General features: G+C 39.7%; 1 protein-coding gene across 2 annotated transcripts in view; it reads left to right on the forward strand.

Moving 5' to 3' along the window:
* MFSD1 (major facilitator superfamily domain containing 1) overlaps nt 1-16,321 on the forward strand; it is a 106,671-nt gene that overhangs the window by 36,378 nt on the left and 53,972 nt on the right. For both annotated transcript variants that reach the window (XM_053710096.1, XM_053710097.1), the window contains exons 12-15: nt 2,108-2,205; nt 3,189-3,301; nt 4,951-4,998; nt 5,850-5,910. In XM_053710096.1, coding sequence (XP_053566071.1) covers nt 2,108-2,205; nt 3,189-3,301; nt 4,951-4,998; nt 5,850-5,910 — 320 coding nt within the window. The remainder of the gene's footprint in view (nt 1-2,107; nt 2,206-3,188; nt 3,302-4,950; nt 4,999-5,849; nt 5,911-16,321) is intronic.

Genomic DNA, 16,321 nt, shown 5'->3' on the forward strand with positions numbered 1-16,321 from the left:
GATTGCTATACTTCCTGATATACACTGTTTTGTACAGGCTTTATTTTTTTATTAAAGGGACAGTCTAGGCCAAAATAAACTTTCATGATTCAAATAGAGCATGTAATTTGAAACAATTTTCCAATTTACTTTTATCACCAATTTTGCTTTATTCTCTTTGTATTCTTAGTTGAAAGCTTAACCTAGGGGGTTCATATGCTAATTTCTTAGACCTTGAAGCCCACCTCTTTCAGATTGCATTTTAACAGTTTTTTTTTCACCACTAGAGGGTGTTGGTTCACGTATTTCATATAGATAACTTCACGTGCACAAGCACAGTGTTATCTGGGAGCAGGCACTGATTGGCTAGACTGCAAGTCTGTCAAAAGAACTGAAAAAAGGGGCAGTTTGCAGAGGCTTAAATACAAGATAATCACAGAGGTTAAAAGTATATAATTATAACTGTTATGCAAAACTGGAAAATGGGTAATAAAGGGATTATCTATCTTTTAAAACAATAAAAATTCTTGTGTAGACTGTACCTTTAAGCCTGTTATTAAATCAATTTCTGCTCCTGATATATACACTGTTTTGTACAGGCTTTAGTTCGTATTAAGCCTGTCATTAAGACAATTTCTCCTCCTTGGAGTCTTAATTTGGTTCTGAAGGCTTTACAGGCTCCTCCATTTGAACCTATGCATTCTTTGGACATTAAACTACTTTCTTGGAAAGTGTTGTTTCTTTTGGCTATCTCTTCTGCTAGAAGAGTTTCTGAGTTATCTGCTCTTTCTTGTGAGTCTCCTTTTCTGATTTTTTTCATCAGGATAAGGCAGTTTTGCACACTTCTTTTCAATTTTTACCTAAGGTTGTGAATTCTAACAACATTAGTAGAGAAATTGTTGTCCCTTCCTTGTGTCCTAATCCTAAGAATTCTTTGGAAAGATCCTTACATTCTTTGGATGTGGTAAGAGCTTTGAAATATTATGTGGAAGCTACTAAAGATTTCAGGAAGACTTCCAGTATATTTGTTTTAATTTCTGGTCCTAGGAAAGGTCAGAAGGCTTCTGCTATTTCCTTGGCTTCTTGGTTGAAACTTTTGATTCATCAAGCTTATTTGGAGTCGGGTCAAACCCCGCCTCAGAGAATTACAACTCATTCTACTAGATCAGTCTCCACTTCGTGGGCTTTTAAGAATGAAGCTTCAGTTGATCAGATTTTTAAAGCAGCAACTTGGTCCTCTGCATACATTTACTAAATTCTACCATTTTGATGTATTTGCTTCTTCGGAAGCAGTTTTTGGTAGAAAAGTTCTTCAGGCAGCTGTTTCAGTTTGATTCTACTGCTTTTGATTTAAGTTTTTTTTCTTTCAAAAATGAAAATAAACTTTTTTTTTTTGTGGTTGTGAATTAATATGGCTATCTTTATTTTTATTCCCTCCCTCTCTAGTGACTCTTGAGTGGAGATCCACATCTTGGGTATTGATATCCCATATGTCACTAGCTCATGGACTCTTGCCAATTACATGAAAGAAAACATAATTTATGTTAGAACTTACCTGATAAATTCATTTCTTTCATATTGGCAAGTGTCCATGAGGCCCACCCTTTTTATGGTGGTTATGATTTTTTGTATAAAGCACAATTATTTCCAAATTTCCTTTGTTGATGCTTTCTACTCCTTTCTTTATCACCCCACTTCTTGGCTATTCATTAAACTGAATTGTGAGTGTGGTGAGGGGTGTATTTATAGGCATTTTGAGGTTTGGGAAACTTTTCCCCTCCTGGTAGGATTGTATATCCCATATGTCACTAGCTCATGGACTCTTGCCAATATGAAAGAAATGAATTTATCAGGTAAGTTCTTACATAAATTATGTTTTTCAAACTCCTAACCAAGCCCCTAAGTTATATGAGAATACCGTCAGCTACCTACTCCAGCTTGCTCCTGTTTGTGTAAAGGGTCTTTTCATATGCAAAAGAAGGGGGGGGGGGTCTTATTTCCCACTTGCATTTTTTTTCTTTGTTTTTTAAACCATCATACAGCATCCCTTTGAGGGAGGGGGACTTGAATGTACCGCTAAAAATCTGGTTTGTGGATAATTTTTTGCTGAAATTTGTTTCCTGTTTAGAGTCTATTAGGCGTCTCTTATTCCCTGTTGGCCTGTGCATTGTGGCCCATGGTAGCCTTTGTGGTCCCGGAACATCAACTGGGAACAGCATATGGATTGTAAGTAAAGTGTATTTTAGTCAGTGTTCCCTCTAAGGCCAGTTTTCTGAGTGGTCCAGCAGTGTAACAGTTAATTAGAGCAATTGGCAAATACTACACAATGCAGACGCAAGGAGTGGTTCCCTTTTATTAAAGGGACATTGTACGCTAGATATTTCTTTGCATAAATGTTTTGAGGATTAGCTATTTATATAGCATATCTGGAAGTATTTTTGTAACAATGTATGGTTTTGCTTATTTTTAATAACATTGTGATTTTTAGACTATTAACCAAGCCCCACAGAGTCATATGTTTACGTGCATTTATAGCTGGCTCCTGTTTATCTGTCTTTTCATATGTAGGAAAAAGGGGAGTGTCTGCTCTTTTTTGTTTTCTTAGCCCTTTTCACTGGGTGTCCCAGCCTAACCTCATCAAGAGTGCTAAAAGGGTTTTTTACTGGATGTTTAGATCAGTATCTGTGCATATTCTTCTTTATAGCAGTGTGTCTATTTCATGCAGCTATATTAAACTTAGTATACACTGTCCCTTTAACGGTTTCACTGCTCGGCTGCTTACAAAACTAGTCTTAGAAGGAACACTGCTTATAGTATATTGTTGTGAATTAAGTATTACTAACCAACAGGAAAATGCTCTGTTTAATCAGTAAAGACCAGGATCACTGCCCATCTTACCTCCATTAGGTGTGGAAGGACCCCTTTGTCCAATGATCAGATAACTCTCTGGTGATCACCATTATCAAATGACCAAATTAGCTTGACTACCAATAAGATGTTTTACATCAGAATGGGAATTTACAGATGCCTAATTGGCTTTGCTAGCATGAGGCTAGGAAATGCATATAAAGTAAATATGGTTGAGGTTTGAAAAGGACTGACTGGATTGGCTTTATCAGCTGTCTGGTATTCTGTTCAGCTTGTCTAACTGCTACTTGAATCATTTTATGATATGTAATGTGCAATTGATCTGAATTGTTCTTTTATAGCATGCAGTCTATCCAGAATCTGGGTCTTGCTATTATTGCCATTGTTGCTGGTACCATACTGGACTCTCGGGGATACCTGTTTTTGGAAGTATTCTTTAGTTCTTGTGTGTGTCGTAAGTATCCTGTTTTAGAGTGTTTAATTGGCTTTAAGTGTCAAGTTATGCAAATACTTTTTGGTGATGACATTAAATGTAAGTGAATACCAGACATGTGCAAGCTACCTGCTTTTGCTAATAAAGGGGTATAGAACAGAGAAAATGAATGTTTACTTCACCTTAAAGAAGCTTAATCCGTAGCACTGGGGTTGTGCCCTTCAAAAGGCAATTCTAGTGTTAAAATCATGTGATTTAATTCATTAGAGCATGTGATTTTAAAGCTAGTGACCCAGCAGTGCTATGTGTCTAACCCCTTGCAGTAGTTACAGTACCGCTTTCAAGTCACAGAAAACTTTTTGGCTTAGCAGTTTCTGGTCTGGACCAGCAGTTCTCCATGGGTCCCAAGTGCTGCTTTAACTATATGTTAAACCCTTAGCAGGGGTTAAACACACAACATTGCAGGGTTTCTAGTGTTAAAATGACATGCTCTAACAAATTAACGCATGTCATTTTAACACTGTCCCTTTAATATCATAACATTTAATGTCTTAAAACACTGATAAAAAGGACAAGAATAACTTCAAAATGATATCTATATACCTTTCAAATGATCAAACATAACCTAAAAGTTAATATGTTGTTAATACCGGAATATAGTAAACCATATACATAAGAGACATCAATTACGGCTGTGTAAGTGCTTTCAAATGGCCCAGGCTCTATACTCCTTAATTAGGTATTTTTCCTCAAAAGTGCAGAAGCCCATAAGAACCAAATCTATGAAGAACCCTTTTCAGCTGATTCATGCAGCCTTTTTCAAACTCTAGTGCCATCGTGTTCCTTCCATATATTTAAAGGTTCTCTAAGATTTGAATCCACATTAACTCTTAATATGCTGCCTTCAGTGTTCATATAAATGTTATCCTCCGTTTGAGTAATTACAGTTCTAATTATTTAATTGCATTTTTCTGCTTTATATTTCTGCAACTACTTATTACCCAATGTTGCTTGTACACATATCAAAACCATATCTATTATAATACCTCTATAGACCCTTAGAATCTTAAAGGGATATGAAACCCAAATTTCATCCTGGGTAGCGCTTGCTGATTGGTAGCTACATTTAGCTATCAATCAGCAAGTGCTACCCAGGTGCTGAATAAAAATGGACCGGCTCCTAAGCTTTACATTCCTGCTTTTCAAATAAAGACATCAAGAGAATGAAGAAAATTTGATAATAGGAGTAAATTAGAAAGTTGCTTAAAATTGCATGCTCTATCTGAATCATGAAAGAAAACAAAATTGGGTTTCATATCCATTTAAATTGGATATTCAAAAATTCTTTTAACAAAACATTGTGCTTAAAATTAAATTGTAATGTTGTCTTAGCATATTTTTTCATTTCAACTGTATTGAAATAGCTTGCTTGCAAGACCATGTATTAGTGTTTAATAGTGTACATGCCCAGACATTAGTATGTGGGGAAAATAACCCATTACATGTATGAAAACCAAAATAGACAGATTTTCAAATTATAAAACCCTTCTATATTACATATATTGGTTTGAAAATGTATTCCGGCTGTAGTTGCTAACAGTATTCACAAATGTATGTCAAATAAAGAAAATTAAATTGTTGTTGTAACATACATTTTATTTCTTTTTCAGTGTCCATCATAGCGGTTGTTATGCTGTATTTTGTTAACCTTATAGGAGGTATGTGAGGAATGCTTTCCATCTATAAAAAAACTTAAGCACTTGGAAAATATTGAAAATAAAATTATCTACATCATTTTCTTTTTGATACAATATTCAGAATGTATTTTTACAGTACAAAGAACAGAGAAAAAAAGCAATGTACAATTAATTTTAAACTTGAAGTGATCCTAATGTTTCAACAATATGTAAATGTGACCAATATTTTTCTTATGCTTAAAACAAAACAAAAAAAGCCATTTGTCACAGATTGTTTTAGTCACCACTTTTATTTCTAATAGTGTGTGAGACTATACATGGTCATTCGTAAATATTTTTAACTTCCGAATGGGGAAGAAAGCGGCTGCTCACGGCATTCGGCTAGATTTCTTCTTTTGAAAGTTCAGCATACTAAGATCTGGATTTGCTTAAATCCGGCTCCAAAAAAGCCAAATGCTGTGAGTAGCCAACACATTCCACATTCAGATGGTAATGACATTCACAAATACACATCTGGTAATCGAAGTAGAATCCCTCCCAGGTGTCTATCCCCACCCCTCCAGTTAGCAGCCCAGCCCACCTAAAGATTTTCGTATGTCATGTATTTAATTTGACATCTTCAAATAGGTCATCTGAAACCCTCAGGAAGAGGAAAACTGCCTTCCTATTTTATATAGAAGTTATAAAACAGTATAATCCAATTAGTACTAAATATTATTTCACCACTGTGAAGAAATAGATTAATCCGTAAACTACAAATTTTGTTTTCATTCCCGGGTGAAAAGTTAATACAAATTTACGTTTCTAAAGCTGGTTTGTTGTAGAAAACCCATTCTGCGCAAGTTATGATTTTTTTTTTTGTGTGTGTGCAGGTGGTGAACTGAATTTAACATCCTGGGAGCGAGAGAAACTGCAGAAGCTAGCTGCTATTGAGTAAGTCTTCCTTTCTAACCTTGCTACATAATGTATTTAATGACTGAATTTACTGCACATGTGTTTGCACATACCATTTTTAGTATCTGTTAACAACAAAATCGCGAGTCTCCAACGGCAATTGAACCATAGCCTTTAGTTTAGTTACTTCTGGATTTCTTGTACTGTGTAGTATTTTCAGTTATGTTGGAAAGACTTGACTGCTTTTGCCAATAACTTCTATACTATATCTTCTAACCCTAACATTGAGTTTTTTTGTTGTATGGCTGAAACCATGGCTGTTAACTGCACACTGTCAGCACAGGGTACAAGCTACACCGGATATTCCGGTTTGATACACCGGTAGCACAGATGCATGCACGTATCATATCTATATATATTTACACACAGGGCTGCTGTTTTTTACTAAGCAGTGTTACAGCAGAGAATTTGCAATATTTCTCTATATAACCCTGCAAGCATACTATATTAAAAATACAGAAATATTTACTACATATAGGAAATCATGAAAGTAAATACATAATAAATGACACCTTGCATGGTGGTGGGGGGCCTGGGGAGAACCCTGCTCTGTATGGCCATTATAGTTGGCAAGCTTCTTCTCAATAACGTGTCCTTTATATTTGTCTTCTTTGCTCTTATCGTTCATCTCCCCCTTTTCTCCAACATAGGTGTGTCCGGTCCACGGCGTCATCCTTACTTGTGGGATATTCTCTTCCCCAACAGGAAATGGCAAAGAGCCCAGCAAAGCTGGTCATATGATCCCTCCTAGGCTCCGCCTACCCCAGTCATTCTCTTTGCCGTTGCACAGGCAACATCTCCACGGAGATGGCTAAGAGTTTTTTGGTGTTTAAATGTAGTTTTTATTCTTCAATCAAGTGTTTGTTATTTTAAAATAGTGCTGGTATGTACTATTTACTCTGAAACAGAAAAGAGAAGAAGATTTCTGTTTGTGAGAGGAAGATGATTTTAGCAAACGTTACTAAAATCGATTGCTGTTTCCACACAGGACTGTTGAGATGAAGTAACTTCAGTTGGGGGAAGCAGTTGGCAGACTTTTCTGCCTGAGGTATGATGGCCACATTTCTAACACGACTTGGTAATGCTGGAAGGCTGTCATTTTCCCTATGGGGACCGGTAAGCCATTTTCTTAGATTAAGTATGAGAATAAAGGCTTTATAAGGGCTTAAAAAACTGGTAGACATTTTTCTGGGCTAAAACGATTACTTGCTAAGCATATTTGACAGATTATAGCGCTTTATAATTATTATAATCTTGGGGATTGTTGTTAAAAAACGGCAGGCACTGTATGAACACCTTTTTCAGATGGGGGGCCTTTCTCTAGTCATAGGCAGAGCCTCATTTTCGCGCCACTAATGCGCAGTTGTTTTTGGAAGGCAAGGCATGCAGATGCATGTGTGAGGAGCTAAGATACACTGAAAAAGCTTACAGAAGGCGTCATTTGGTATCGTATTCCCCTCTGGGCTTGGTTGGGTCTCAGCAAAGCAGATTCCTGGGACTGTATAGGGGTTAAATATAGAAACGGCTCCGGTTCCGTTATTTTAAGGGTTAAAGCTTTCAAATTTGGTGTGCAATACTTTTAAGGCTTTAAGACACTGTGGTGAAATTTTGGTGAATTTTGAACAATTGCTTCATACTTTTTCGCATATTCAGTAATAAAGTGTGTGTTCTGTTTAAAATTTAAAGTGACAGTACCGGTTTTATTTTAAAACGTTTTTTGTGCTTTGTTGACAAGTTTAAGCCTGTTTAACATGTCTGAACCATCAGATAAACAATGTTCTATATGTATGAAAGCCAAGGTGTCTCCCCATTTAAATATATGTGATAATTGTGACATGGTGTCCAAACAAAGTAGGGACAATGATGCCACAGATAATAATAGTGCCCAAGATGATTCTTCAGATGAGGGGAGTAAGCATGGTACTGCATCACCCCCTTCTGTGTCTACACCAGTTTTGCCCACACAAGAGGCCCCTAGTACATCTAGTGCGCCAATACTTATTACTATGCAACAATTAACGGCTGTTATGGATAATTCTATTGCAAATATTTTATCTAAAATGCCTACTTATCAAAGAAAGCGCGATTGCTCTGTTTTAAACACTGAAGAGCAAGAGGACGCTGATGATAACGCTTCTGACATACCCTCACACCAATCTGAAGGGGCCAGGAGGGAGGTTTTGTCTGAGGGAGAAATTTCAGATTCAGGGAAAATTTCTCAACAAGCTGAACCTGATGTTGTAACATTTAAATTTAAATTAGAACATCTCCGCGCACTGCTTAAGGAGGTTTTATCTACTCTGGATGATTGTGACAATTTGGTCATTCCAGAGAAATTATGTAAGATGGATAAGTTCCTAGAGGTTCCGGTGCCCCCCGATGTTTTTCCTATACCCAAGCGGGTGGCGGATATAGTAAACAAGGAATGGGAAAGGCCCGGCATACCTTTTATGCCTCCCCCTATATTTAAGAAATTATTTCCTATAGTCGACCCCAGAAAGGACTTATGGCAGACAGTCCCTAAGGTCGAGGGGGCGGTCTCTACTCTAAACAAACGCACTACTATTCCCATAGAAGATAGTTGTGCTTTTAAAGATCCTATGGATAAAAAATTAGAGGGTTTGCTTAAAAAAATGTTTGTTCAGCAAGGTTACCTTCTTCAACCAATTTCATGCATTGTTCCTGTCACTACGGCAGCGTGTTTCTGGTTCGAAGAACTAGAAAAGTCGCTCGATAAAGAATCTTTGTATGAGGAGATTATGGGCAGAGTTCACGCACTTAAATTGGCTAACTCTTTTATTCTAGATGCCGCTTTGCAATTAGCGAGATTAGCGGCGAAAAATTCGGGGTTTGCTATCGTGGCGCGCAGAGCGCTCTGGCTGAAGTCTTGGTCAGCGGATGTGTCTTCCAAGACAAAATTACTTAACATCCCTTTCAAGGGCAAAACACTGTTTGGGCCCGATTTGAAAGAGATTATTTCAGACATCACCGGAGGAAAGGGCCACGCCCTTCCTCAGGATAGGTCTTTTAAGGCTAGAAATAAGCCTAATTTTCGTCCCTTTCGCAGAAACGGACCAGCCTCTACTTCTACATCCTCTAAGCAAGAGGGTAATACTTCTCAACCCAAACCAGCCTGGAGACCGATGCAAGGCTGGAACAAGGGTAAGCAGGCCAAGAAGCCTGCCACTGCTACCAAAACAGCATGAAGGGATGGCCCCCGATCCGGGACCGGATCTGGTGGGGGGCAGACTTTCTCTCTTTGCTCAGGCCTGGGCAAGAGATGTTCAGGATCCTTGGGCACTAGAAATAGTTTCTCGAGGTTATCTCCTGGAATTCAAGGAACTACCCCCAAGGGGAAGGTTCCACAGGTCTCAATTATCTTCAAACCAAATAAAAAGACAGGCATTCTTACATTGTGTAGAAGACCTGTTAAGGATGGGAGTAATTCATCCAGTTCCAATAAGAGAACAAGGGATGGGGTTTTACTCCAACCTGTTCATAGTTCCCAAAAAAGAGGGAACGTTCAGACCAATTCTAGATCTCAAGATCCTAAACAAATTTCTCAAGGTCCCATCGTTCAAAATGGAAACCATTCGAACGATCCTTCCTACTATCCAGGAAGGTCAATTCATGACCACGGTGGATTTAAAGGATGCGTACCTCCATATTCCCATCCACAAGGAACATCATCAGTTCCTAAGGTTCGCTTTTCTGGACAAGCATTACCAGTTTGTGGCACTTCCATTCGGGTTAGCCACTGCTCCGAGAATTTTCACAAAGGTACTAGGGTCCCTTCTAGCGGTTCTAAGACCAAGGGGCATTGCAGTAGTACCGTACTTGGACGACATCCTGATTCAAGCGTCGTCTCTGTCAAAGGCAAAGGCTCATACGGACATCGTCCTAGCCTTTCTCAGATCTCACGGATGGAAAGTAAACATAGAAAAAAGTTCTCTTTCCCCGTCAACAAGAGTTCCCTTCTTGGGAACAATAATAGACTCCTTAGAAATGAGAATTTTTCTGACAGAGGTCAGAAAATCAAAACTTCTAAGCTCTTGTCAAGTTCTTCATTCTGTTCTTCGTCCTTCCATAGCGCAGTGCATGGAAGTAATAGGATTGATGGTTGCAGCAATGGACATAGTTCCTTTTGCACGAATTCATCTAAGACCATTACAACTGTGCATGCTCAGACAGTGGAATGGGGATTATACAGACTTGTCTCCGACGATTCAAGTAGATCAAAGGACCAGAGATTCACTCCGCTGGTGGCTAATCCTGGACAATCTGTCACAGGGAATGAGTTTCCGCAGACCAGAGTGGGTCATTGTCACGACCGACGCCAGTCTGGTGGGCTGGGGCGTGGTCTGGGAACCCCTGAAAGCTCAGGGTCTATGGTCTCGGGAAGAATCTCTTCTTCTGATAAACATTCTGGAACTGAGAGCGATATTCAATGCTCTCAAAGCTTGGCCTCATCTAGCAAAGGCCAAATTCATAAGGTTTCAATCAGACAACATGACGACAGTTGCTTATATCAACCATCAGGGGGGAACAAGGAGTTCCCTGGCGATGGAGGAAGTGACCAAGATAATTCAAAATGGCGGAGGATCACTCCTGCCACTTATCTGCAATCCACATCCCAGGAGTGGAAAATTGGGAAGCGGATTTTCTGAGTCGTCAGACATTCCATCCGGGGGAGTGGGAACTCCACCCGGAAATCTTTGCCCAAATAACTCAATTATGGGGCATTCCAGACATGGATCTGATGGCGTCTTGCCAGAACTTCAAGGTTCCTTGTTACGGGTCCAGATCCAGGGATCCCAAGGCGACTCTAGTAGATGCACTAGTAGCACCTTGGACCTTCAACCTAGCTTATGTTTTCCCACCGTTTCCTCTCATTCCCAGGCTGATAGCCAGGATCAACCAGGAGAGGGCTTCGGTGATCTTGATAGCTCCTGCGTGGCCACGCAGGACTTGGTATGCAGACCTGGTGAATATGTCATCGGCTCCACCATGGAAGCTACCTTTGAGACAGGACCTTCTTGTTCAAGGTCCATTTGAACATCCGAATCTGGTTTCTCTCCAACTGACTGCTTGGAGATTGAACGCTTGATTTTATCAAAGCGTGGGTTTTCAGATTCTGTAATAGATACTCTTATTCAGGCTAGAAAGCCTGTAACTAGAATGATTTACCATAAGATATGGAAAAAATATATCTATTGGTGTGAATCTAAAGGATTCCCATGGAACAAGATAAAAATTCCTAGGATTTTATCCTTTCTACAAGAGGGTTTGGAGAAGGGATTATCTGCAAGTTCTCTGAAGGGACAGATTTCTGCGTTATCTGTTTTACTTCACAAAAGGCTGGCAGCTGTGCCAGACGTTCAGGCGTTTGTTCAGGCTCTGGTTAGAATCAAGCCTGTTTACAGACCTTTGACTCCTCCCTGGAGTCTCAATCTAGTTCTTTCAGTTCTTCAAGGGGTTCCGTTTGAACCCTTACATTCCGTAGATATTAAGTTATTATCTTGGAAAGTTTTGTTTTTGGTTGCAATTTCCCCAGTGACCCCAGTCATTCTCTTTGCCTACGTTAGTAATAGGAGATGGCAAAGTGAGGTGTTAGATTAGATTCTTCAAGCAAGAGTTTATTATTTTTTAAGTGGTGCGAGAGTGTGCTGCTTTGTTCTAGGGTGTAGCCGTAGTCCATGTCAGTCTCTACAGTAGGGCATTGGTGGCTTTAGAGCAATGGCAACTTGTGGGACATAATTCTCACTGCGCCTCCCATACTGATCCTGCCCTAAATCCGAATACCTGAGGGATATTGACTCAGGAATTTCTTTCTTTCACAGGCTCATGTGAGGGAGAAAAAGGACCTCTCAAGCCTGGACTCTGCCTTTGCTGTCAGGCAGAAGATGAGGTAAGTGCTGATTAACAATGAGGTAAGTGCGGTTTAACAATGGCTGACGGGGACTTGGCATTTTGATTTATTCTTTATTGCAAACTTGCCATGATTAAACTATAAAGCTTGGGTTCAGGCACTGGGGCTGTATGTATGTCTCCATGGCGGTTTAACTATCGCTGACCGGGACTTTACATTTGGTCATATACTTTACTGCATAAAGTGGGGTGATCCCAAAAAGAACTATACTAAATAACTCAATTAGAAATTGTTTTTAATCTCCCGGCGCCTTCACTTGTTAGACATTAATGGTGACCGGGAGATGGTTTTGGGTAACGCCCACGATGGGCGGAGTTTTGGTGTGGCGCCAATGTTGTTGCGCGCCACTTTGCTACGCTTCCGTTATCTGAAGGAACAGATGGGGTCAGCGCAAAAGGCTTGAGTTTCCCTGACTCCAGAGCCGCAGACATGTGCACTAAAACCACTCGCAGCAATATAATAAGCAGCACCCTGAGCTTTAGTTTCGAAGGAGTTGAGGACGCATATAGCTTATTTATAAACATTTCCTACCTAACACTTCCGGTTTTCGGAAATCACAGAGGTACTCCTCTCTCAATGTGTGCGTTTTAGACAGCGCTCTGATAGTTCAGAATTTAACAGTACTGACGATCCATTCATACTTGTTTCAATCATGTCTGCCCTTGTAATAATAAATGAGTTTTCTCTTTCTCATTTAAGGAGAGAGTATTACTGACTAGATGTTAATTTTTCTAACAACTGGTTAAGTCTTTAATTTATTTCCCTACTATATGTGTAGCAGGTTACTTAAAGAAGGGTATATTAATTTTACTATCACACACGCAGTGCTCTGCGGTTCCTTGTAATTTCCTTCTGGAATTGCGGCACAAGACATTGCTTATTTAATATCATGACAATGTTTATGAATAGCGATGTTGACATACAAATTTACTTGCTTCTACACGCAGAAATAAGAAATTACTTTTACATTTTTAAAGAGACTGTTTCATGCAGTGCCCTGCGGTTCCTTGCAATTCCCATCTGACATTGCTGCACAAGACATTGCTTCTTTAAAGGCATGGCGATGTCTATAAACAGCTATATTGGCAGTCTAATTTAGCTTGCTTCTGTACATAGAAATTTAAAGAGACAGAGACAGAGTTGGGTTTTTTCAAAGGTCCTATGGACAAAAAATTAGGAAAGGGAGATACACCAGGAGTTCCTAGGCAACCAGCTGTGTACTTTGCTACCGTCACTAGTGAGACGGCATATTGGTTTGATGCATTGTTTGATGCTTCTAAGTTAGAATCTCCCCTGGATAAGCTCCAGGATAGGATATAAGCTTTCAAATTGGCGAATTCCTTTGGTTCAAATTCTTTCCTTCAAGTTATCAAACTGAGAGCAAAGGTTTCTCTGTTCAGTTCATAGAGCCTTGTTCTATGGATGTATGCTCTAAGTCTAAGATTTTTTTAGCAGTTCCTTACAAGGGGAAGACCTTGTTGGGACCTGGCTTGACGAAAATGATCTCTCTTGAAATTTAGAGAATTTCACAAAAAAAAAAAAAAAATCCAAATAGTCTGCTGTTGAATCAAGGACAGCATGAAGGACATGGCCCCGATCTGGAATCGGATCTTCTAAGAGGCAGACTTTCAGTCTTCGCTCAGGCTTAGGTTTGAGATGTTCGGAATCCTTGGGCAATAGATAATGGTGCCCCAGGGATTCAAGTTGGGGTTCAAAAGTTTTCCTCCCAGAGGCAGGTTTCTGCTTTCTAGATTGTCTGCAGATCAGACAAAAGGAGAGGTGTTCTTACACTGCGTAGGAGACCTATCAGACCTGGGAGTGATTGTTCCAGTTCCAATACAGGTACTGGGTCTGGGTTTTTTATACCAATCGGTTTGTGGTTCCCAAAGGAGAGGGAACCTTCAGACCACTCTTTGGATCTCAAAAAGTCTAAACAAATTTTCTTAAGTGTACCGTCCTTTAAGATGGAAACTATTTGTTCCAGTCAATAGTGGATTAAAGGACGCGTACCTTCATGTGCATTCTCAAGTTCTAAGGTTTACCTTTCTGGACAAACGTTTCCAGTTCGTTGCTCTTCCTTTCGGTCTGGCCACAGCTCTCAGAGTTTTCACAAGGATTTCACACGGACATGGTGTTATCCTTCCCGTGATCTCACGGGTGGACGGTAAATTTGGAAAAGAGTTCCTTAGTCCCTAGCACAAGGGTAACTTTCTTGGGAACTATAATAGATTCCATTTTAATGAAGAATTTTCTGACATAATAGACAAGTATCGATAATCTCTGATTTCCTGATAGTCATTCAGTCCACTCCTCGTCCTTCAGTGGCTCAGTGCATGAAGGTAATCGGGCTGATGGTGGCGGCACTAGACACCATCCTTTTTGCTCGGTTCCATCTCAGACCTCTGCAGTTGAGCATGCTCAGGCAATGAATCGGAGATTATACAGATTTGTCTCCTCGAATACTACTGGAGCAGGAGTCAAGGGACTCTTCAATGGGGTTGTCTCTGGATAATTTTTTCCAGGGAACCTGCTTTCACAGACCATCTTGAGTGATTGTGACAACAGACGCCAGCCTTTTTAGGGCGGGGAGCAGTTTGGGGCTCCCTAAGGGCTCAGGGTCATCCGGGGGAGTGCAAACTACATCCGGAGGTGTTCTTCAGCTTTTTTCCTCAGTTTTCTTTTCTTTCTCCGGTCATTCCTCGAGTCAAACAGGAGAGGGCTTTGGTGATTCTCATAGCATCGGCCTGGCCTCGCAGGATTTGGTATGCGGATCTGGTGGAGGTGGTATCTCTGCCACCTTGGAGACTTCCGTTGAGGAAGGACCTTCTGATTCAGGGGCCTTTCCTCCACCTAAATTTAGTTTCTCTGAAACTGACTCGGTCATAAAGACCATGATTCAGGTTCGTATGCCTGTGACTAGAAAGATTTACCATAAAATTTGGCGTAAATACCTTTATTGGTGTGAATCCAAGGGCTACTCATGGAGTAGGGTTAGGATTCCTAGAATTTTATCTTTTCTCCAAGAAGGTTTGGAGAAGGGTTTATCGACTAGTTCCCTAAAGGGTCAGATCTCAGCTTTGTCTATTTTATTACACAGACGTCTGTCGGATATCCCAGATGTTCAATCTTTTTGTCAGGCCTTGGTCAGGATTAGGCCTGTGTTCAAACCAGTTGCATCTCCATGGAGTCTTATTTTAGTTCTTAAAGTTCTTCAAGGGGCTCCGTTTGAGCCTATGCATTCCTTAGATATTAAGTTGGTATCTTGTTGCTATTTCTTCTGCTCAGAGAGTGTCAGAACTCTCGGCATTGCAGTATGAGTCTCCTTTATCTTATTTTCCATCCCGATAAGGTAGTTTTTCGTACTAAATTAGGATTTCTTCCTAAAGTAGTTTCTGATCGGAACATTAATCAGGAGATTGTTGTTTCTTCCTTGTGTCCTAATCCTCCTCCTCAGAAGGAGAGACTTCTGCACAATTTGGACGTGGTCCATGCTTTAAGGTTTTACTTTCAGGCGACTAAGTTCTTTAGAGTGTGTGATTGGGAGTGATAGGTGCGCTACTTATAGCTAAAGGTATACTTAAAATATAATCGATATATATCGAAGAAGGATAAGTGAGCAATATAAGAATGTGAATACTAGATAAAACTAAGTAGTGTTCATTATTAAATAGTGTTCAATACTAAATTGCTATTTTATAGCACTTGGTGAGATGATAAAGACAATATGAGTCACTGTGAGTGGAAAATATATTTTATAGATTTTTAAAAAAAAGCATATAAACAATATAATAGTTATACTAAAAACATCAATTTAAAGGGACGTCTCCCTTGTTATATAAAATTCTCAGATATAAAAACATGCATAGAATATTTGACACTTTGACACTTTAGTAGTGTTTACATGTGCTGCCCCATACATAAATTTATGCAGGTGTCAGTCTCTATTGAACGTATAGGCAAATAGTTGGTGTTTGTATATCCTGCTATATTCAGGTAGATAATAACAGCAGTGCAGTTCAGATTTGCATAACACTTTAGCCGATGTTACAAAAGTTACTTAATGACAGCGGTGCAGTTCAGATTTGCATAACACTTTAGCCGATGATACAAAAGTTACTTCTAGACAAGTATTTTCTCCGGGTGAGACAGGTTAGTATACAATATTTTCTCAGTACCTGTTATTCTCCAAACCCGTCTGCAGCGTCCGAATCCCCTTCTCACCTGGTAACTGATCAGCGCCGCATGTGTCCTGGCGTCTGACGTCACAGCTTGGTATCTCGGGTGGAATTGGCTGGGATTTGACAAATTCTTTTGAATGATGAGAAGAAAACTTTTATAAAGTAACGATATTTGTAGATGGATCCTGCACGTAGTGCTAGATGCACGCAGGATATTGAAGGTTCCAATAGGAGTGTAATAGGCAACCCGGGTTGTTACAGCTTATAAACTGAAATCGTAAGG

The sequence above is a fragment of the Bombina bombina genome, chromosome 4 (genome assembly GCF_027579735.1).
Source record: "Bombina bombina isolate aBomBom1 chromosome 4, aBomBom1.pri, whole genome shotgun sequence".
Classification (NCBI taxonomy): Eukaryota; Metazoa; Chordata; class Amphibia; order Anura; family Bombinatoridae; genus Bombina; species Bombina bombina.